Source organism: Dipteris shenzhenensis, chromosome 1, assembly GCF_047967505.1.
Source record: "Dipteris shenzhenensis isolate YYH24624 ecotype China chromosome 1, Dip_SZ_1.0, whole genome shotgun sequence".
NCBI classification, from domain to species: domain Eukaryota; kingdom Viridiplantae; phylum Streptophyta; class Polypodiopsida; order Gleicheniales; family Dipteridaceae; genus Dipteris; species Dipteris shenzhenensis.
In genome coordinates this window covers 43,692,506-43,714,965 of record NC_141596.1, presented here as the reverse complement: position 1 = coordinate 43,714,965, position 22,460 = coordinate 43,692,506, and the positions used below count along the sequence as shown (strand labels likewise).

The following is a 22,460-nucleotide window of genomic DNA, read 5'->3' as shown; positions in this document are numbered from 1 at the left end:
AGTTTGGTGGAAGGATATCTTTGCTGCACTTTTTGACAGCTGAATATTACAATCATAAACACGAGCAAGAGAGCTCCACAACTCCTCAAAGGAGAAGGCAGGAAAGCCTTAATGATCTAGCTAGTGTATAGTTGTAGGGAGCACAACAAATGCCTTTTGAGTAGGCCACACATGAAGCTACAACTGAGCTCAACGGTGATACTAGTTCTAGCAGTGAGTCAAATGATGCTACTATGTTGAATGCACAGCTTGTAAGTGCAGTGACTGTTGTGACTCAGCTGAGTCAAAATTTGGCTCTGATTGTGCAAACAAATGCCAAGAAGAAGAAGAAATCACAAGAAAGCACAAGCACGGAAAGAGTGAGTACACACATGCATCAGCTTCTCATGGCGGACCGCACACTCATGCATCAGTTTCCCACGAGGGACAGCCATAAAAAATGACTCAGAAAGTGACTTCCAAGAGAGAGGAATCCCCCAAAAGAGCACTTGAGAAAGAGGTACAAAAAGTACAGCCAGTGCAACAGTATGAGCAGCCTGCACAAGGCCTTGGTTTGGGTACTTCTACTACTCAAAATAATAATGTGCAGTCCATAAATGTGGCTCAGCCACCTCAGCCATCTTTGAGGCAGCAACCTGAATATTTTGGTACAGATTCTATCTTTGATGCTATGTTGATTTCACCACCAACTGGGCATTGAAAGCAAGCCATGTATGACAATGTGGGAATGCAACCAGGCATGCAAGCCACAGCATATGCTCCCATGCCTAATGTTCAGCCAAGCATGGCTCTCCCTAGTGAAGGGAATGCTGCAAAAATACAGCCATCTTTGGGACAGCCAATATCAAATGTATATAAAGAAATCAAGGATGGTGGTTCTCATGTCAAGTTTGAGACATATAATGGAGTACAGGACAGGTACAAAGCCCTCACATTCCTTCAACAGTTTGATGCTGCATTTCTTGGGGGTTTGTTTACAGAAGCATCCAAGATGAGGAAGGTTGCCACATTTTTGAAAGGCAATGCACTTAAGTGGTACACCAACCTTATGCTTCATGGAGATGCACCTGCTACTTGGCTGGAATTTAAGCAAGTGTTCTCTTCTACTTGGCTTACTCCAACTTTTGAAGTTAAAGTACTTTCACACTGGCATGACTTGTCATACAAACTTTGCAAGAATCTTGATGATTATACCCAAAGGTTTTGGGATGTTTTGCTGCCATTGAGCTCTTACAGGCATGTTTCTTTGAAAGAGCAAATAGAGAGGTACTGTTGTGGATTGCCTAGTGAGCTACGTGATTATTGCATTAAAACCAAGGTGGGTTCTATGAGTCAATTAATTGATAATGCAAGGACAGCATATGCATGGATGCAGGAGAAGAATTTGGGCTTTATGGACAGCAAGAAAGAAGACAACAAACGGGCTGCCAAACACTAGGATAAGGACATCAAATCTGAAAATAAAAATTATGGCAAACGATCGTTTCAAAAGGGAGGAAAAGCCCAATTCAAAGTTGGTCAAAGGCATGGACAGCCTAATAAACAGCCCCATACCAAGTTACCTGATGAAGAGAAAAAGTCACTCATGGAGCAAAACAAATGTTTTATATGCAAAGGAGAGGGACACCGTTCTTATGATTGCCCATCCAAGAAAAGAGATAGGTCAGATGATGATAAGAATGGTGATAAACAGGCTGATCGGAAGGGCAAAAGGCCTAAACCTTCCGCTGGACTTCTTTTAGATGTGATTGGGAGTTTGCCACATGCACATGATGAAGAGGAAATGAAAAAGACTGAGATGTGCAGAGCATGGGGAAAAATCAGAAATCAGAATTGTTTGTTTTTCTTTGATTCTGGGGCAAAGGCGAATTTTATAACTCCTAATATGGCAGGAAGGCTTGACATCAAGCCTAAGGAAATGAGGCCATCTGGCATGTGTGATATGGCCAACCCTGAACTCAACACACCTGTCACTCCTATTATTGGCAAGTTGAGGATGCATATCCAGGGATATCAGGATGCAGAGGACTTCTACATTATGCCTTTGCTAGAGTGTGATGCTTTGCTTCGGATGCCTTGGACGTACAGGGTGGGGGCTGATGTGCAGATGAGAAACAAGAAGATTTCTTTAACTCATAGAGGCAAAAATCATGTACTTGATGTAAAGTTGAAAGGGGAGTCCATCCCTGTAGTTTCAGCTTCTTGTATTTTCAATGTAATAAAGCGTCATATTTCAGCGTATGTTGTCAAAGAGGACAACCAACTAGTTCAGGAAGGCTCTACTCTTTCTTCTTTAGATAGAGAAAGGGATGCTTTTATTTCAGATTTTCAGGATTGTTTCTCAGGTGCACTTCCTTAAGAATTACCTCCCAAGAGGCCCGAGGATCATCAAATTGATATAATTCTAGGAAGCTCACCGCCTAATATACCTCCCTATCGTGTCAGTAAGACACAACAGGAAGAGATAATGTCACAAGTGAAGGAACTCTTGGAAAAGGAATTAATACAGCTAAGTAATTCTCCTTACTGTTCCCCTGTGTTGCTTGTGCAAAAGAAGGATGGCAGTTGGAGAATGTGTATTGATTATAGGGCTTTGAATAAAGTCACAATTAAGAACCGTTTTCCAATTCCACACATTGATGATATATGGGATCGATTGGAAGGTTCCTTAATGTTCAGTCGTATTGACCTTAAAAGTGGATACCATCAGATAAGGATACGGCTTAAAGATGTCTACAAGACTGCCTTCTGCACTTCATTTGGCTTATGTGAGTTCGTTGTGATGCCTTTTGGTTTGACTAATGCACGTGCCACTTTCAATAGAATGATGGATATAATTTTTAGAGCACACAGAAAGTTTGTGGGCACTTTCTTCGATGACATCATTGTGTTCTTTAAAAATGAGCAGGAGCACAGGAAACACCTCACTATTGTGTTTCAAGAGTTGAAAAGACACAAGCTGTTAATAAACACCTAGAAAAGTGAGTTCTTTATGCATGAGATTCATTTTCTTGGTCATATAGTGTCAAAGGATGGAGTCAAGATGGATCCTGCAAAAGTTGAGGCCATAAGGAGTTGGCCAATTCTGAAAAATCTGCATGAAGTCAGAAGCTTCCTTGGGTTGTGTAAATACTATCAACGGTTTATAAAGTACTTTGCAGAAATTGCTTCTCCCTTGCATGCTTTACACGAGAAAGCTGTACCGCTACTTGGTAAAATTTCAAAATTCATCACTTGATGCGAAATGGATGGAGGAAGGTGAAGTGGCAGATTCATTTGGACTATTGCAGCTTTACCTTGATGCTTTTCAGTTAGAGCCGACTGTGGTCTGGGCTCCTACAGGTAGTTTAGCAGAGCAAGCGTCTGGAGCATTACCTGATGTTCGAGAGGGGGGTAGCACCTCCACTCCCTCAGTACAGACGGTCTCACTGTGATTTCATGAGGTCGCTTGATGACACTGTACGTTTTATCCGAGATACTGAGCTGACAATATTTCTGCTGTGAGACTTCATGATATTGATGCATCTTGACTATTGATTGCTGGGGATCACATAGATTTTGAGCAGTGTATTCAGTGGAATTCTTGCTGGTCGGCTCTTGTAAATGCTCTTGGAATTCTTGCGCCACGGTGTTTGGGGCCAATCGGGTGCACTTGTCTATGTTTGTTGAGCAGGGGCATTCTAGCCTCCATCCTTTTTTCAGTGGTTTTGTTTGTGAACAAATGGGTAAATGCCAAATGGTGATCATGCAATGGTTAATGGTCGTGATATATGCTTTGTGAGCTGTAAATAAGTGCTGAAGTGATTAAAGGTTTAGTTCCACTGCCCTCTGAGTGCATAGAGGCCGGTTTCAGAGCAAGTGTTTTTCAGGACGTGAGAAGCTAAAACGTCTCAAAAGTTTAAAAGACTTTGAGGGCATGGTGGAGAATCTTCAATCAATTAAGGAAATGTGAGTACGATTCCATATACTCCACAATTGAAAGAAAGGATGGAGGATGCTTTCATCCATCAGTGAGATGGTTATGGGCAGCAGAGTAGTGAAGAAGGAAGTTAAATAAAAGCAAAAAAAGGGCAGGTTATGGGGTGCAGTGACCCAGGTTGTATACTTTTCACAATGAAGAGACTATTGTGATGACAGCCCATTTTATGAGGACGGGGATCAGGATGCCATTCCGCTTAAGAATCCTAGGATGTTTGATGGGCAATGTTTTGCCATGCCAAATTGGAAGTAGGGGAAAGAAAGATGCACATGTGCCCGAGGGCAGAATAGCAGTGAAGGATGCATAGGTGGGCTGGAGAGCAGTGAAGAAGGAAGTTAACTAACAAGAAAAAAAGGCCAGGTTATTGGGTGCAGTGATTAATCAAAAAGCCCACAGGATGTATTGTTTTAAAATGAAAAGACTATTGTCATGACAGCCCATTTTATGAGGACGGGGAATCGGGATGCCATTCTGCTTGAGAATCTTAGGATGCTTGATGAGCAATGGTTTGCCAAAGCAGGGGCAAGGAAGATGATCAAGAAGACGCATGTCAAGAGAAAATGAGCTTCGAGAGGATGTGTCAGCTAACCAAATAAATACACAGCTCCTGGAAGACTTAGATTTTAATATGGTGTTTGGAGATTTTTGAAGAGTCTAAATTGCAGGAATTGTCACGTATTGGCCGTGTTAAGAGGTCTTCAAGGTCAACATAGCAAGCTAGCTCTGGGCTAATGGTGCCTTGATATGTACTTTGTTGGCTGAAGTGGAGGCCAAGACCTATGATGGCATGTTGAATCGACAAATGGCGTTAGCAATGCAATAAGAGTGTAATGCAATAAAAAAGAATGACAACATCGGAGTTGGTTGGCTTGCTTCATGGGAGGAGTGGAGTTGTATGCAAGTGGCTTTTCAAAGGAACAACTTGGATCATCAATCAACCCCAAAAGGAGTTATTGACGGAGCTAGTATCTATTCGTTCCACCAAAAGGGGGATTATGATAAGCAATTGTGGATGATCAAGGAAAGGTCCAATCTATATGTCTATGGGGAAGATATATTTTTTTGTAGTGGTGCTAGGTATAGATGAATTGGGTCAAGTCATAAGCAAACTTGCATAGCTTTAGCTGAGAATGCCATAGATAATGCAGGTAGGAAGCACAATAACATTCATCATGGCTGGGAGAGTACAAGACGGCAGATGGACAAGAGAACCATGGAAATACTCTCACAAAAAGATATCACCATTGGAGCAGTTTTCCAAGCTTAGAAAGCTTGTATGGCCTCACGACAACTTGGTCATTCAAGAGGGGAGTCGAAGAATGTTGATGACCAGCATTTAGACTAGATACATGCATATGCATTGATCTCATGATTGTTAAACAGAATGTTTAGTTTTGTATTGATAGCTGAGTGACATTTCACATATGAGGTTGACATCACACTTATTTTACATGTTAACATTGATGCATTTTTAGATTAGCTTTTCAATTCAGAGCCTCAAAAAGAGCTGAACGCCTTGGGTTTGGCTCATAATATCATTTGTTCTTTTTGGGAAATAAGCTTTTTGTTTACTTACAATCTCATTCCTGTGTGATTGAGTCTCACAACCCCACAAGACTGCAATTAAGAATTGGAAATGTGCTTATAGTCCTCTGCAAAGCTTGCCTTCTACCAGTTTGTAAGTGTGTGTGAACTAGAAGATGTATATTTGGTGTTTTGTATGGCAGTGGCAACAGTTTTTTGATTCAAGTCTTTTGATTTGTCCAGGCTGGTTTATTTATCTACGACATATTTTGGGTGTTTTTCACACCCGTTATGGTCAGTGTTGCCAAGTCTTTTGATGCACCTATCAAGGTATTTTCTCATCAGCATTTGGTGAATTTTACATGCTCACCTTGGTTATATAAAATGTGTATGGAGAGGTGAGAAACATGTAGTAATTGAAGCTAGGTCTTGAAACATGTTTTATTTCTTATTACAAGTTAGCCTTCTAGAAGAGACAACAAAATGCGTTTTTCTGGAAAATTAGATCAAATAAAAATTCACTATATTTACTTATTGGGCTGTGGTCTATTGTTTGCAGCTTATTTTTCCTACTGGGGATGCTTCTAAGCCATTTTCTATGTTAGGACTTGGTGATATTGTTATACCAGGTCTCCATTCTATCATCACCGATATTTTAACTTCAGACATCTAGAATGAAGTTCAATGAATTTTGTTCTTTTGACTCTTTTTTTGTTTGAATGCGTGGGCTTTGGAGCGTATACCAAGATGTGTGGAGAAATTAGTCAAAATGGAAGGTCAAGGCCTCTTTATTCTTTCTTTTCAACAAAGCTGTTGATCTTTTACCACTCTGTTGTCTTTCTACAATCGGGGTTTTGGAGTGTATTTTATTTGCATAAAATGGATGCCAAATGTTTCAAGATGTGTGAAAGCTTATGTTTATACAATGAATGGTCTACACTGACAATTGGGGTGCTTACTGATGTCGGTGAGGATGTCCTAGTAGCTTGTCCATGCTGCTATGGAGTTCAACATTGAGTGAGGGTTACAATGTTGGAGTTGCAGTTTTAGTTTGTATTTTTAAAGGCTGTAGAATTGTACGTGTCAATGCTGCAGTTTTCAACCTCTTTTGTGTGTGGTGCTTGTTGACTTTTCGAAGAACCTCAAAAGATGCTTGATTGCTTGTTTGCACGCTATATACTCGGCTTGGGTTCGGCTCTTTGACCAATCCACTGAACCTAATTCAAAGAGAAGGGGGTGTACTAGTGGATATGGTTTATATCTTGACTTATGTCTGCGTTTATCCTTCAGATTCTTCATCACATTGAAGCTTCTGAAAAGAGCGCAATGTGGAGCAAACCCAACCTTCTTGTACTGACACCATCTTTCCTAGCATTGGGCAACAAGAAGACCAGTTTGAACATATTGTCCTCTCATCTGTGCTTTGAGTTTCTGGTCTTATTTTGATCTGGTCTTGGGGCGTACATGCTTAGGCCATTCCTAACAAGCGGTCGCATGCCTTAGGCCACAATCCCTTACCCTTTGTGTGACCCTCGTCATAGGATAAGTAACAAAAGTTGGGCAGAGAAAAGGATAGAGAATGAGGATGAGGCCATCGACACTGAGGGGGAAGATGCAGGGGTACACATTGAGTAACTGTTGCATGGCTCCAGAATCACAAGAGGATGGCACTCAGGGGGTGCCCTGCTTGCTGCAATGTCAGACAACAACTTGATGATATCCATCCATCATGATTCTTTTATGAGTTCAGTAAGATTTGTGGAATGTTTGGTCGTCCTGGAGTTCTCAAAAGGAAAAGATCCACCGGACAACCAGAGGGGATAGCTTTAGAGCAGAGGCATATGACATCTTCGGCATAATGGCTGAGAGGGTTGGTGACATGGACTTCTTGGAGGACACGGAGCTGACAAGGACAGTTGTCACATAGGTCTTCCCAAAGAGTTTCAGTTGCACAATGCTGGAGATTTATAGAGTAGACTCTGTCAAAGACTTCTTGTTGGAGACAGGAGAGCACAAGGAGAGTATGGGTGTGACATTGGAAGACTTATGATCTGAACCTAAGTATTGCTCATAGGGAAGATTGATCTAGGGACAGTAAAAGTTTTTGGACAGATTTCCATGAAGAGATTTGTCAGATGGTTTATACCACTTGGAGGGTGACATCATGGACGAGTAACCAAGTACGACTCATGTGGAGTGTGGATGATGCGGGGCTGTTCCAGATAACATGGACCGTGCCATCAGAGAGCAGATGCTGATGTCGATTCATTAACATGATCATTGTGGCTCTCCATGTTTCAAAGTTATTTTTCCCCCAAAAACTAAAACATGTAGATGAATTCAAGCACCTTTTCAATGCTTGGAAAATCACCGCATATAAACCAAACTACAAAGTAAACACTAGCCACTCCAAAACTAGCTGCAAAGGAAAGGAGAGGAAGCTCCTTGGTTCAAATTTGTGTCCAATTCAATGAAGATTTTCACACCGATGCAATGGCTTTTGGTGTTTTAACTAGCCTTGTTTGACCACAAAGCCTCCCAAGAAGGTTCTGCAGGTTGTCATGTTGCATCCAGAGTTGTCATCTCCATCTGCTCTCCCACAAGGGGGTGTCTCGGAAAATTCATGTCCAACTTGTGTTCATGATCTTGCTGTCCTTTTCAGCTTTCAGGCCATCGTATGACCTTGTGTTTTCAATTGATGATCTTGAGAGCAACCCACACCCATCAACAGCCACAGCATGCTTTGTATTACTGTCATCAAGATTAACTTGTATCAATTTAGTTATCATGCAGTGCTCCTAGAGTTGGGCAAATCAATTTCACTACTACATCTTCCTAGCATCTTTCTGCTTGAGGGAACACCTTCATCCCACATGGTTATCCCCCACGACTAGCTGTCATTGAAGCCATACTAATTACCAAATCTCCTGGTGGCTATCTATGTCATCATTGCCTGTGTTGGAAGGAAGCTGCGGATGGCAAAGTAATAGCACACAACAAAACTGCGATGCCCTGCTACATCATGCAAATGCCTAGGTTATAAACCTAGCCCCTTAGTTGCCAAGGAGAGAATTATAAATCACTGACCACGACTTGCTGTTAGCTGTCTCTTACATAAACACCCTTTGTTGATCTAACTCCTCGTTGATCATGTTTACCAATTCCTCATCTATCATGCAGTTGACACTCAGCATCAACATACTTTCCAATGAACCAGATTCCAACATGCAACTTCCCTGAATTGCTAGACCTGTGATATAACGTTCTGCTCAATCCACAATAATTTGGATGCTCCAACGCAATACAACACCAATTGTACAAACCCACAAGCACCCAGACTTGGAATGCGTTGATCTGTCAAGCATTCAGAATGCTGTGCATGCAAGTCGCACCACCCAATTGGCTTGAATTACTTTCAAAGCAGTATCATTGGTCTATTAGCATCTCACAGAATGCATCACCAGAGTCCTTTTCAAAGGATTTCTCAAACCATCACATGGCTCTGATACTAAATGTAAAGAACACAAGCCACTCACCTCAGTCTGACTTGCAGACCTTGCATGCATATAAAAGACACTACGAGTGTGCAAGGGAATATTTCCACCCTTTTGTATACACCACAGGAGCAGATCCCTGTCTCACACTGGCTTGTACATGTTTTAGTACCCGTGTCTTGTCCCCTATACCCTAAAAAGTTCCTCACTTAGCATCTGCCATCCTATATCTATGCATGCTCCCATTATGCCTATTTGTGACCCCTCTATAGGACTCATACATTAATGGATAAATTCAAGTCATGCATGAGCATCATGTATCAACCAGACTGAGGGAGGAGTTTTGCATGAGCATTTCAATTTGATGAACAGAACGATGGACACTGTAAAATTATGGAACATGTGTACAGAGCATGTGACTGTAACGTCAACAGATATCATTGATAACCAGTTCTCCATTCATGTGGATCTAAGCATGCAGAAATAGCAGTGGGATTTGGAAAACATATTGATACTAAAATAATTCTTGAGCTTGAATCAACTCGTAGAGATTGCCTGAACTTATTGTTCAAAGCTCTCAACAGAGCCAGAAATCCACAGATATGTTCAATAAAGAAATTATTTTACCTCTTTCAACCATCTATTTAATCTCAATATCATTTACAATCAGGTTCAAAACTCACATGCCTGTAGCAGTGGGACTTAATAAAGAAGACCATGCAAGGTGATCCCTTTATAAAGCTGCAAAAAATGATATTGTCTTAAAAGTTCCATCACACCCCTCTTCCATTTAACCCAGCACTCATATTTTACTGTAAAATAAGTACATAATTTCTTCTGATTCATGCAGAAAAGTACTTGGCTATAGTCAATAAGAAACGATCTCACCTCCCTATACGTCAACAGTTTGTATCCTTAAATCTCTGAGGTTTATGCCCACATCCAGAGATGTTGAATGCAACCTCATGATCCATCTTCCATATTATGAATGGGTCCTTAGCACATCGACCAGTCCTTAAAATCTCATCGGACTCATGCACATTCAAGTGAACACTTTCCATGTTTTGTGCTGCAAAAAGTATCGATATTCATTATAAAGGACATGACATTATTCTATACTGTTTTGCATAATAGAACTGACCAGTATTACTATGAGCAATGAGTCCATGTGACACAACGTCTTGCATCACTCTAAACTATATCTATTACTTCTTACATATAGCACTGTCCATTGTCACTGACTATAGAAACAAGCACTGCAGTCGTCAGCCAGGACCTGATCATGGTTGGTTGGCTTGTTACTTACCACCTAAACTTTGAACACCGAGTCATGTATTTTGGAGAAAGACAATATTTATCAAACTTTCAACTGTTGCAAGCTTGAATTCTGTCCTCAAGTCCAAGATTCTTTGTATTCTGTTTTGCTTTTGTAGGATGCCTTCTGTTCACCCACTTAGCCAGTCTGGCTGGTCGTAAAGGATATGGAAAGGGTGTATGCTGATCTCTGCTAGCTAGTTAGAATACTAATGAACGTAGACTTCTATTTTATGAGAGTAGGCTTATGGGGCATATGGTATTCTGATGGGCATTAATTGTCCTGTTTTCTTAGCATAATTTTTACTTATGAATTAGAGTTTATGCAATGATTGATTTCTTCAGAGATTTCTCCAAATTCCAATCGTTCTTCATAAACTTAGTCAGGTTAGGAGATTTGTGCATGACTTATTTATCCTAGATTTTCCAAACTTTAAAGATCTTAGGCACAAAGATCCAAATTCTTTTGGTGGAGGAATTTATCCTAGAGAGTTTTGTGAACTTAATTGTACAGCTAGTGGAAGCTATTATAATTTTTTGGATTTTAGCATTACTGATCTTCTTTAGGTTTACAAAAAGTTGATACCTATGATAGATGACAGCAACATGAATTTACTATGTATATCATACAAAGTGCCTCACACTGACTCAAACACACTCTCTCTCTCTCTCACTCTCTCTCACACATTATTTTCTGCTTTGTTTCTTCCTTTTTCTAAGAGATTTTGGAATTTTCTGAAGCTCAGATGGTAGCTTATTCTTGGGTGCTTATGAGAACACAAGTGTAGCTTTGCTTACCAAGTTATTTTTATTTTTTATTTTCCTCGTTTACTCATAATTTTGTTTAAAGTCGCTTAAAAACTCCCTTCTTTTCTTTGTTTTTCATTTGTTTTATAAAAATTTTAATTTGTAAGATTGGATATATTCTAGTCTATGAAGGCATATATTTTGATAAATCGAGGCCTAATGTGCAGGAATTTTTGTGGCTTTGGCTCTTCGCTTTGATGTTTCTCAAGGGAAAGGCCTGCGCTACTTCAAGAGTGCTTTTGCTGGTTATACTGCTGGTTTAGTGGTGACCATTGTTGTTATGAACTGGTTCCAAGCAGCTCAGGTCTTACAGTAGTATCACATCCGCTGAGGCTAGGATGAATATTTGAATTCTTTGCTGTGCTTTGATTGATGAATTTTGTCTCCGTTCAAAAAAAGGAATAAAAGCATCAACCTGTTGATATGCAGCCTGCACTACTCTATATTGTCCCTGGGGTTATTGGATTTTTAGGTGGACATTGTGCATTGAAAGGGGAAATCAAGCAAGTAAGTTTAACTTCATACGACAGAAAGAATTTGAATGTGATGATCATCTATGCAATAGTCCTTTTTTTTCCCGGCTGTCATGATCAATAGTCTGATCACAGTGCTTATGTTGCTCAGCTTTTGGAGTTCGACGAGTCAGCTTCTGCTTTAGAAAGTACAAAAACAGATGAAGCTTCAAGGGAAGGGGAGGAAAAGTCGACACCGTCTTCTGCCAATACAAATGAAAAATCTGATTGATTTTGACTCATTTTCTTCTTTGGCTAAAGGTACATGCTTTGCTTATGCAGTATTATTCTTATCTTTTTATCGATTTTCTACTTGTTTTAAATGTGTTTGTTGGATTTTTATGTGACCACACTTCTATGCATGCATATATACCACACAGAGCCCTAAGAGGCACACATGCTGTGTGAGTTACAGAGGGTGTATGGAATGGTAAAAGTTCTATATCTGTCACAACTAACAATTCTTGCTTTGTGTAATAGGGTTTTGTGTGTGTGTGTGAGAAAGAAAGAAAAAAAAGAAAGTTTATTAAAGTCTTCGGGAGACCGTGAAGGTCTATGAGACTGAAGATAACTGATACAATGAGCATAACGGTGGCGGTCTCAAAACGGGCCAGCCAACCGTTTCTACAAAAAAGAGGTTATGAAGGACGGTGTGTCTAGTCCTGATACAAAAAATATGTGTCTACCTCCAGATGATACAAAAAAGAAGAGGGGGGCACCAAAAATGGGGCAGAGGGGGGAGATACAGTATATATGTGCAGGTGGTGATCGGCAGAGACCAATCATAGAGGGGCCGTCAAATGGGAGGTCGGAAAAAACCCTGCGATAGATGATTGGCCTCTGACGTCACACGGCCTAGTCGAGCTCGGTTGTCAGGGGCGGCGGGTGGCCCTGTGGATGAGGGCAACGGTAACCCCGGTGGGGCGGGCAGAGAGCAGAGCCGAGATGTCATGGACCCGGATGTGTGAGTCTGTCCGCTGGCGCAGCTGTCGTGGCTCTGGCTCTTGCTCACGTCCGCATCGTCGGCTAGACTGAGAGAGAGAGAGAGACCAATCATAGAGGGGCCGTCAAATGGGAGGTCGGAAAAAACCCTGCGATCGTCAGAGACCAATCATAGAGGGGCCGTCAAATGGGAGGTCGGAAAAAACCCTGCGATAGATGATTGGCCTCTGACGTCACACGGCCTAGTCGAGCTCGGTCGTCAGGGGCGGCGGGTGGCCCTGTGGATGAGGGCAACGGTAACCCCGGTGGGGCGGGCAGAGAGCAGAGACGAGATGTCATGGACCCGGATGTGTGAGTCTGTCCGCTGGCGCAGCTGTTGTGGCTCTGGCTCTTGCTCACGTCCGCGTTGTCGGCTAGACTGTGAGAGAGAGAGAGAGAGAGAGAGAGAGAGAGAGAGAGAGAGAGAGAGATTTATTAACGTATGCAGAAGCCCTCACGGAAAGCTACTACATCTCTGAGGAGAGAGGGAGTGCACAAGGCATTTTCTAGAGAGTGCATAAAGCAGCTCTCAAAAATTATAACAGATCATACCTATATTCTAGTACTATCATAGTGTGACCTTCCTTGCATTGGTTTAAGACTGAGAGACTTTGGGCTTAGATTTGAAGTCTTGAATCAATGCTTGTCCTTCATGGAGACCGCCCATATTCCTGCTTTCCTGGCTTCTTTCTTTTTAGTAAGTTCAATGGATCGTTGGTTGAGCTGAGTCAGAGTGAGTTCTTCAGATATCCATATCTTTGTGCCCTTCAGCTATGTGTATTCTATAGAATCTTGATCTATGCTGCTTTGTCGTTAATGATTTATGGATTTCATTTTGCACTATTTGATCATTGATTCTATGTTCCCTTTTGCTGGATATTCCAGATAGCATGCGGATTCTATTCCACTTGTGGGATCTCCTCTTTGAGGAAGTCGATTTTGTCTTCTGTGTATGTCACTGACATCTTGTAGTCCCCCCACGTGTAGGATCAGCTTGTAGATTTCTCTTCTTTCCTGCTCTTTCACTTCTTTGTAAAGGTCAGCTTTGTTAACCTTATGGCTAATATTTGCAGCCATCTTTTGCTCGATTGAGCTCACTTAACTAGTGATCATTTCTGTAACTGTGGATACCAGCTTAGGTGCTGGTGGAGATGAACTACACACTTCCTGAATAATTTTCTGATTTCCTTTCCCTTCCATGTTAGTGTTTTGCCTTCCTAGAGCTGCACTTCTAAGCTTGAGCTCACGAATTTCCTGCTGTAAATAATAAATATGCTCTTGTGGATCTATCATGCTCACCATTTTCTTGTGCTGTAAGTATGTCTTTGCGTACGGGGAAGGCATTTTTGCAAATACATATGGAGGGGTCGACAATGGAAGGGCTTGCGATGGAGGAGTAGGAACTAAAGCTGTTGCTGCGAACTGCCGGAGTTGCGGGTTCTTGCTGCTACGTGGAGAGAGAGAGAGAGAGAGAGAGAGAGAGAGAGAGATTTTAAAAGTCTTCGAAGGATCAAAGGGTCTATATGACTGAAAGAACCTTATACCAGCGGGCATCCACACTCAAGATGAGTACAACATAATCATAGAAGCACTAATACATAAAAGATGTCATAGCCCATGGAGAGGATGGAAACTATGGTGTGGCGTTACTATGATGATCCATTGTTGTCTCCTAATTGGGTCCTAGGTCGTACAAGTGCCACTGGTGAACATGGTGGGAAGGTTCCCAAGCCTGATATGTGCATCAACCTGCTGGTGAGTCTGTCACATCTCTTGCGATGGATCTTGGCTTTGCTGTCTCCTCGGGGCTCGCTGCTCCGTGCTATTTGGCTGGAAAAACTAAGTCTGAGTGGAGTCTGGCTGTACACCATGATCTCACCTATCGAAACCATCCCTGAAGAGACAATGGTAACGACCATGATCTCACCTATCGAAACCATCCCTGAAGAGACAATGGATCTCCTAGTATAGACGGCATTTGAAAGCGAAGTGCTCTTCCGATTTGATCTCTTACCAATTGTTAGAACTCATAGACTCAAGCTAAAGTGGAATGTAGATGAGAGACAAGATGCCACAAAGCAACACAAAGTTTGTATTGATCACAAAGAGAGTATAACTTCCCCGATGACTCCAAGTCGTTTCGCTTTGAATAGCAGCGTCACAATGCTCCCAGGTCTCAGAAGACTGCACTACTGGCTGCCCTTGTATCCCACTGACCACGAATAGAGAACCGACGCTCTCTATCTCTTTCTCTCACTAAATGGGATTCCTTATCTTGACTTGATCTCAAGCTCTCGGCTAAGATGCAGAAGTGAAAGGCAAGCAAGAGAGGGAGGAAGAAAAGCTTGGAAAGTGAGCCTTGAACATGGCTTTGATATCATGTGGGTCTGCGCTGAGTGTGGTGGTGGTGGGGAGGGGAGTAACAATAACGCCATGTACTCATGGTATAAAAGATGGGGAGCCCATCAAGTATAATTGTCTACACAGGTTCTTGGAAGGGGGGGGGGGGGGGGAGGGAGAGAGAAAGAAAGAAAGATGTATTAACGTCCGCGGAAGACCTCATGGGCCTATGGGACAAGGATGCTCAAGTATGTGTGGGTGTGTGGATTTGTATGTGTGAGAGCATATTTTTATACTATGGTCTACACCCATTGTTGGGTGTTGATGACGTCAGTGGGGATGTCATAGTAGCTAGTCCCTGCTATGCGTGATGGAGTTTATGGTTTTCAATCTTATGAGTGACTATCGTGAGATTGAAACTGCACTATGTTGTGTTTTTAGAGGATGAGTTTGGGAATGTTCCCGGATTCATCTAGGTATATACACCAAAAGGATGATCTCATACAAGCCGTAGTGGGCTAGAGCAAAGGGCGTACTAAGGCCCTCGCTGAGTGTTGTGCAAAAGTAATTAGAGTACCTACATAATAGTCTGGATGAGTAATCAGCCTTACATTAGTTTAAGACACTGAGAGTCTTTTGGCTTGGATTTGAACTCTTTGATTAGTGCTATTATAACCGACTCGCTCATAAAAGACAGCAATTACAGCTCATAAAAAAACAGCAATTATACTTTCATAAGCTCTCCCTCACTCCCTCTCTCTGTAGATGCACTAGGGCCCAGGACAAAACGTCGGGCTGGACCCCCCCGAAGGTTTTTATTCATGAGAGAGAATTTGAATACACAGTTCAGTGTAGAGCTGTGTTAGAGACTCATTGTACCCACCTGTGAGCCCCCGTTTTGTGGGGACAAGGGGCAGTGAGAGTAAGGAGGGATGGGAAAGAGAGACCCAGGCAAACAGAGTTGGCAACCAGCACACGGGCTGGCTGCTGTCAGCAAACAGCAGAGATTTGGGGGGGGGGCCCTTTGCCTTCCTAGAAGCATGGACTGGCTGCACAGGGCACCCTTTTATAGGGGCCTGTGGCAGGGCCAGTCGGCCCAACCAGGGCCACCAACCAGGGCCGACCCTGGTCGGTTTTCCAGACTGTTCTGGTCGGTCACCAGTCAGGGGACCGACCCTGCTGGTCGGCCAAACCAGAAGGCCTGGGCAGTGCTTATAAAAGGCCCACACTTCCCTCCTCCATTCTGGTATCCAGTGCAGGACAGAAAGCCTCAGTTTTAGGCTGTGCTGTGCACTCAGATCCGGTATCTTCTGACAGAGAGAGTTCCTTCAGTTCGCCTCAGCACTTGGATGAGTTTTGTATTGCTCCCCTGGAGCCAGTTTTCTGCCCACCATCCGGTGGATGAATATATTCTCTCTCTGTCTAAGTTTTGTCTGAGTGAGTATTGTATCTGTGATCAGTTATCTGAGTTGAGTGTTGCTAGAGCGGGAGAGATCTTGGCTGAAGGTTGGAGTGATTCTTTCCTTCTGTTTTCTAACATGGTATCAGAGCCATAGGCTCTCGACTCTTCCTCATTAAAAACACTCTCTGAAGGAAGGAGCTCCTTGGCAGTAAGGCAACTCTGTTTTCAGCTCAGTCTAGTACAGAAGGTCAGTTCATTTATTTCTGTTTCAGTTATTCAGTTCTTTTAGCTATTCACCGAGATGGATCAGCGATCAGAAGCCTCTACATCCATTGCTCGTCCTTCCTCCTTCTCCAGTCATCTTCCTTCTTCATTTATCCGTAATTTCGGTGAAGCTGGAAAGCTCGATGGTACGAACTTTCCAATCTGGAAAGTCAAGATCCGAAGCCATCTGTTGGCACGGAGGTTGTGGAAGATAGTGAATGGGACCGAAGAAAAGCCGGAGGACATTGTGGACAAAAGAGGTGAAGTTCTAGCTGAAGCAGATGCGGATGAACTCTGTGCATGGGAGGAGAGGGATGCTCAAGCCTTAGCAATGCTTATAGGCACGACAGCAGATGCTGTGATTCCTCATATCCAGTTGGCAGAGACGTCTTCAGAGGCGTGGACCATACTGAAGGAGCTGTATGAAACCGATAATACAGCTCGTATCATCACACTGCAGCATCAGCTTTATAATCTTGATATGAATGAGGGAGATAGTGTGCATGATCATCTGGCAAAGGTGAAAGTTGTGCGGGACCAGCTTGGAGCGGTTGGTCAGAAGGTGGACACGAGTCAATTAGCATTACTCACACTCCACAAGTTGCCACGGAGTTTCAAAAGTTTTGTGACTACGGTCACTGCGGGTCAACGGACAAAGCCAATCACCTTTGAGGAGCTTTGTCCACTCCTACTTTAGGAGGAGGCTCGAGAGAAACTCTTTACGCAAACCGACGAAAAGGCATTGGTTGCCAAAGACAAGCCTGGCAAAGGCAAGTCAAAGGATTCCAAGAAATCAGAGGACGCTGAACGTAAGAAGAAAACGAAGTGCTTTTACTGTGAAAAGCTTGGCCACTCCGCCAAAGAATGCCAGAAGAAGAAGGCGGATCAAAAGCGGAAAAGAGAAGCCAAAAACAAAGAAGAGCCTAAGAGTGATTCTGCCAATGTGACAACTGGACAGTTATTCTTACTCAGTGAACATTGTTCAGCTTATGCAGTTAGTGAAGGTAAAGAGGGTTGGTATGTTGACAGCGGTGCTTCTAAGCACATGTCCAACAGAAGGACGTGGTTCAAAACCATGGAAAGTACACACCCGGATTCCAAAGTTTCTGTCGGGGATAGCCGGACATGTCCTGTGAAGGGCATAGGTAGCATTCCTTTCATTACCACGGCGGGTGAGGAGAAGGATATCTCTGGAGTACTTTATGTACCCGACCTTTGCAAGAATTTACTATCTGTAAGTCAGATGGACAAAAACAACATGGCAGTTCTTTTTCAAGATGGCAAGGTTACCGTGATGTCCAAAGGGAGTGGGCAAGTGGTGGCACAGGGTGTTGAAGAGAATGGACTGTACCGTCTCAGTGCAATGTTGGTTCATGATGATCACGGAAAGTCCAAACTTTGGCATGAGCGCTTCGGTCACGTCAGCTATGGAATCTTGGCTGAAATGTCAAAGTCGAAGATGGTGGATGGACTTCCATCAATTACAGGCAAGGATGATGTCTGTAGGGCTTGTCTAGAAGGCAAGCAGACAGGGATAAGTTCCCACAAGAGGCTTCGTTTCGGGCCAGCAAACCACTTGAGTTGGTTCACGCCGACATTTGTGGTCCAATGTCTACTGCATCATGGGCAGGATCCAGGTATTCACTTCTCTTTGTGGATGATTTCAGTAGAATGACTTGGGTATATTGTTTGGCTAAAAAGTCTCAGGCTTTTGAGAAATTCAAAGACTGGAAGGCTAGAGTTGAAAAGGAGACAGGGGAGGATGTCAAGACATTTCGCACAGACAGGGGGGGAGAATTCACCTCAAGTGAGTTTAATACATTTTGTCGCAAGCATGGGATCAAGCGACAACTCACCACGGCGCATACTTCTCAGCAAAACGGGGTAGCCGAGAGAAAGCATAGAACCACCACCGAGACAGGGCTTGCTATGCTCCGAGGGAGGAATCTTTCTAAAGCCTATTGGAGTGAAGCTATCAATACAGCCGTACACATTCTCAACCGGACCAAGACGAAGGCCATCAAGGACAAGACTCCATATGAGGCATTTTATGGTAAGAAGCCCTCTATTACTCATCTCCGCATTTTTGGTTCTAACGCGTGGGTGCATGTGCACAAGGAAGACAGGACCAAGCTTGATTCCCGAAGCAGACAATGTATCTTTGTTGGGTATAGTGAAGAATCCAAGGCCTACCGCCTCTTCGACCCAGTAAAGAAGCAAATCCTCATCAGTCGGGACGTTGTCTTCGCGGAAAAAGAACCTGAACCCCAGGAGGAGCCTCAGCTTGAGGAGGAGGAGATTGTTCAACCCCCGATCCCACCCCGTCCCAGGTTGACCATTCAAGAGGTTACCCAATCAAAAGCTGATATTCCACTTGATACTCAAGAAGAGCAGGATGTTCCAGAAGAAGTTCCCGTTCCTCCTCCCACAGAGAAGCAGAAAAAGTTGCCCCAATGGTACCTCCGGACATTGGAAGAGTCTCGAGTAACCTCATTGCCTGAGAGTAGCAGTTCTGGATTGCGTCGGTCTCAACATCTTCAAAAGGCCCCATCCGTGAATTTTGCTTTGGTGGCTCAGATTGTTGAGCCAAGAACCTTCGAGGAGGCGAAGGACAATCCCGAATGGCAGGCTGCCATGCAGGCAGAGATGGATGCTATCGTGAAGAACCATACATGGGACTTAGTGGCCAGGCCCCTTCGACGGAAAGTCATCGGCACTAAGTGGGTATACAAACTTAAATACAAATCCGACGGCAGCTTGGATAAGTATAAAGCAAGGTTGGTAGTGAAAGGTTTTGCTCAAACAGAAGGCATGGATTTTGATGAAACTTTTGCTCCCACAGCCCGCATGGTTACTATCCAGACAGTGATTGCCCTTGCTGCCCAATTCCAGTGGCCTATTTTTCAAATGGATGTGAAGTCCGCATTCCTTAATGGAACCCTGGAGGAGGAGGTATACGTGGAGCAGCCACCGGGCTTTCAAGATCCAGTGTCCCCATTAAAGGTCTGTAGGTTAAAGAAGGCGTTATACGGGCTGAAACGGGCCCCCAGAGCTTGGTACCAAAGGATTGATATATTCTTTCAGAAGATAGGGCTCAGTCGGAGTCCTTCTGAGGCAAACCTTTACTTGTTCATTGAGAAGGGATTGCGATTGGTACTCATCCTCTATGTTGATGATCTTATCTTGACAGGTGATCATGTCAAGAAGATTTCTCAGGTCAAGGAGCTACTCATGTCTGAGTTTGAGATGACTGACCTTGGGTTATTACATTACTTCCTTGGGATTGAAGTAAAGCAGGCCAAAGAAAGGATCTTCATTTCACAGGAGAAATATTGCAGAGAAATTCTGAAGAGATTTCAGATGGAGGATTGCAGAACAGCATTAACTCCCATGGAGGTCGGGCTTAAGCTAAGTGTTCACGACACATCTCAGCCGGTTGATACTCTTTTGTATCGACGATTGGTAGGAAGTTTGCTTTACCTTACTAATACTCGCCCTGATATTTGTTATGCAGTTGGGCTATTATGCCAGTTCTCTGCTTCTCCCAGGAAGAATCATTGGGATGCAGGTTTACGAGTGCTGAGGTATCTGAAGGGTACTTGCACCTTTGGGATCAGCTACACCAAAGGCATCGAACTAGGCGGGTTCTGTGACAGTGATTGGGCAAGTGATGTGGACACCAGAAGGTCGACGACAGGATATTGTTTCTTACTTGCATCTGGTGCCATCTCTTGGCTAAGTAAGAAGCAACCCACAGTGTCCCTTTCATCTACAGAGGCAGAGTACAGAGCCGCGTGTACAGCAGCTTGTGAGACACTGTGGTTGAGGTGGATTCTGGAGGACATGGACGTGTGTCAGGAGAATGCGACAGTGCTGATGTGCGACAATCAGAGTTGCATAGTTATTGCCAAGAATCCAGTGTACCATGCGCGGACCAAACACATCGAAGTTCATTACCATTTTGTTCGAGAGCTCATCATCGACAACGTGATCGAGCTTATCTACTGCCCGACGGCCGACAACTTGTCCGACCTCTTCACGAAGGCACTCCCTCGAGAACAGATGGAGCACCTCATCAAACGCATGAAGATTGGCCCACAGTTGTGACATTGAGGGGGGGTGTTAGAGACTCACTGTACCCACCTGTGAGCCCCCGTTTTGTGGGGACAAGGGGCAGTGAGAGTAAGGAGGGATGGGAAAGAGAGACCCAGGCAAACAGAGTTGGCAACCAGCACACGGGCTGGCTGCTGTCAGCAAACAGCAGAGATTTGGGGGGGGCCCTTTGCCTTCCTAGAAGCATGGACTGGCTGCACAGGGCACCCTTTTATAGGGGCCTGTGGCAGGGCCAGTCGGCCCAACCAGGGCCACCGACCAGGGCCGACCCTGGTCGGTTTTCCAGACTGTTCTGGTCGGTCACCAGTCAGGGGACCGACCCTGCTGGTCGGCCAAACCAGAAGGCCTGGGCAGTGCCTATAAAAGGCCCACACTTCCCTCCATTCTCAGTTTTAGGCTGTGCTGTGCACTCAGATCCGGTATCTTCTGACAGAGAGAGTTCCTTCAGTTTGCCTCAGCACTTGGCTGAGTTTTGTATTGCTCCCCTGGAGCCAGTTTTCTGCCCACCATCTGGTGGATGAATATATTCTCTCTCTGTCTAAGTTTTCTCTGAGTGAGTATTGTATCTGTGATCAGTTATCTAAGTTGAGTGTTGCTAGAGCGGGAGAGATCTTGGCTGAAGGTTGGAGTGATTCTTTCCTTCTGTTTTCTAACAAGCTGCCCATCCAAAATCCAAAAACGTGAATCCTTACAAGAGCTTCAAGCTCATTTCAAATTGGCAACATGCCACTTGTCTAAAATCTAGACTAAGTCCTATTACATGCCACTAAGGGCATTCTGGAGTCTTCAAAGCACTTGGTCTCACGAACTGCCTCCTAGATGCTTGTCAGGCTCCCGTAGCGCTTAGGAAAAATAACTCTTCCTAGTACCTACAACAATTAATTAAAGCGCACCACCATGGCACCCATTAATTGTTAGCGCTTTGCTTGCAAATAACACACTATGGACTAATTCTAGTCACGGTGGGCATCCCCACTGAACACATGTGCACACCTAACAAATATAAAAATATATATTTATTCTCTGGTTGACCGGAGTCAACACTCTTGATTATAATTAAGGAGCTTTGACCAAGGATCGAGGCGCCTTAATTATAGCCAAGTCTCTCCAACCGAAGTTGGCACATCTTGGTTAACCGGGGTAACCCTCTTGGTGCATGCCAAGTCTTGTTGACCAAAGTCAACACTTTCTGACCGTAGTCAGCTCTGTAGTTCTCTGGTTAACCGCAGTTAACCCTCTTGGTAATAAACCAAGTCTCCTTGACCGAAGTCAGGTTTACTTGACTAGAGTCAAGTATCTTTGACCGTAGTCAATCATTTGACTATTAAAATAACTCTTTGACCATAATTAACACATATAAAACTCTTTAATTATGATCAAATAAATGGTCAACTGTACTTTGACTTAGGATATTTACATTGTGGTGACATCCCCTCGGCTTCTATTCAGTTGACCTCAACTGAAAAGCTTCCTTGTAAACATCCAAAAGCTGTGGATGGTCGGATAACATGTCTTCGTCCATCCACTTGGCATCTAATGCCGTATAATTCTTGAATTTTACAAGATACCTATAAAACTCCTTACCCTGAGGGCCTTTATGTACAGTATGGTACACAATTTGCTCTGGTTGAAGGACTTCCTCCAGCTCATCCACTTTTGGTGGATCCTCTGATACTGGTTCTGTAGGCTTTGGTCCCTGGAATTTCTTTAGAAGACTCACATGGAATGCA

The 22,460-nt window shown here is 43.5% G+C and overlaps 1 protein-coding gene across 1 annotated transcript in view; it reads left to right on the top strand.

Annotated features, from left to right (window-relative positions):
- LOC147905894 (signal peptide peptidase) overlaps window positions 1-22,460 on the top strand; it is a 65,692-nt gene that overhangs the window by 22,302 nt on the left and 20,930 nt on the right. Inside the window, exons 7-11 of the mRNA XM_087382198.1 lie at window positions 5,747-5,833; window positions 6,063-6,132; window positions 11,286-11,422; window positions 11,548-11,625; window positions 11,743-11,891. Of these exons, the coding sequence (XP_087238324.1) occupies window positions 5,747-5,833; window positions 6,063-6,132; window positions 11,286-11,422; window positions 11,548-11,625; window positions 11,743-11,862 (492 nt within the window). The 3' untranslated portion in view covers window positions 11,863-11,891. The remainder of the gene's footprint in view (window positions 1-5,746; window positions 5,834-6,062; window positions 6,133-11,285; window positions 11,423-11,547; window positions 11,626-11,742; window positions 11,892-22,460) is intronic.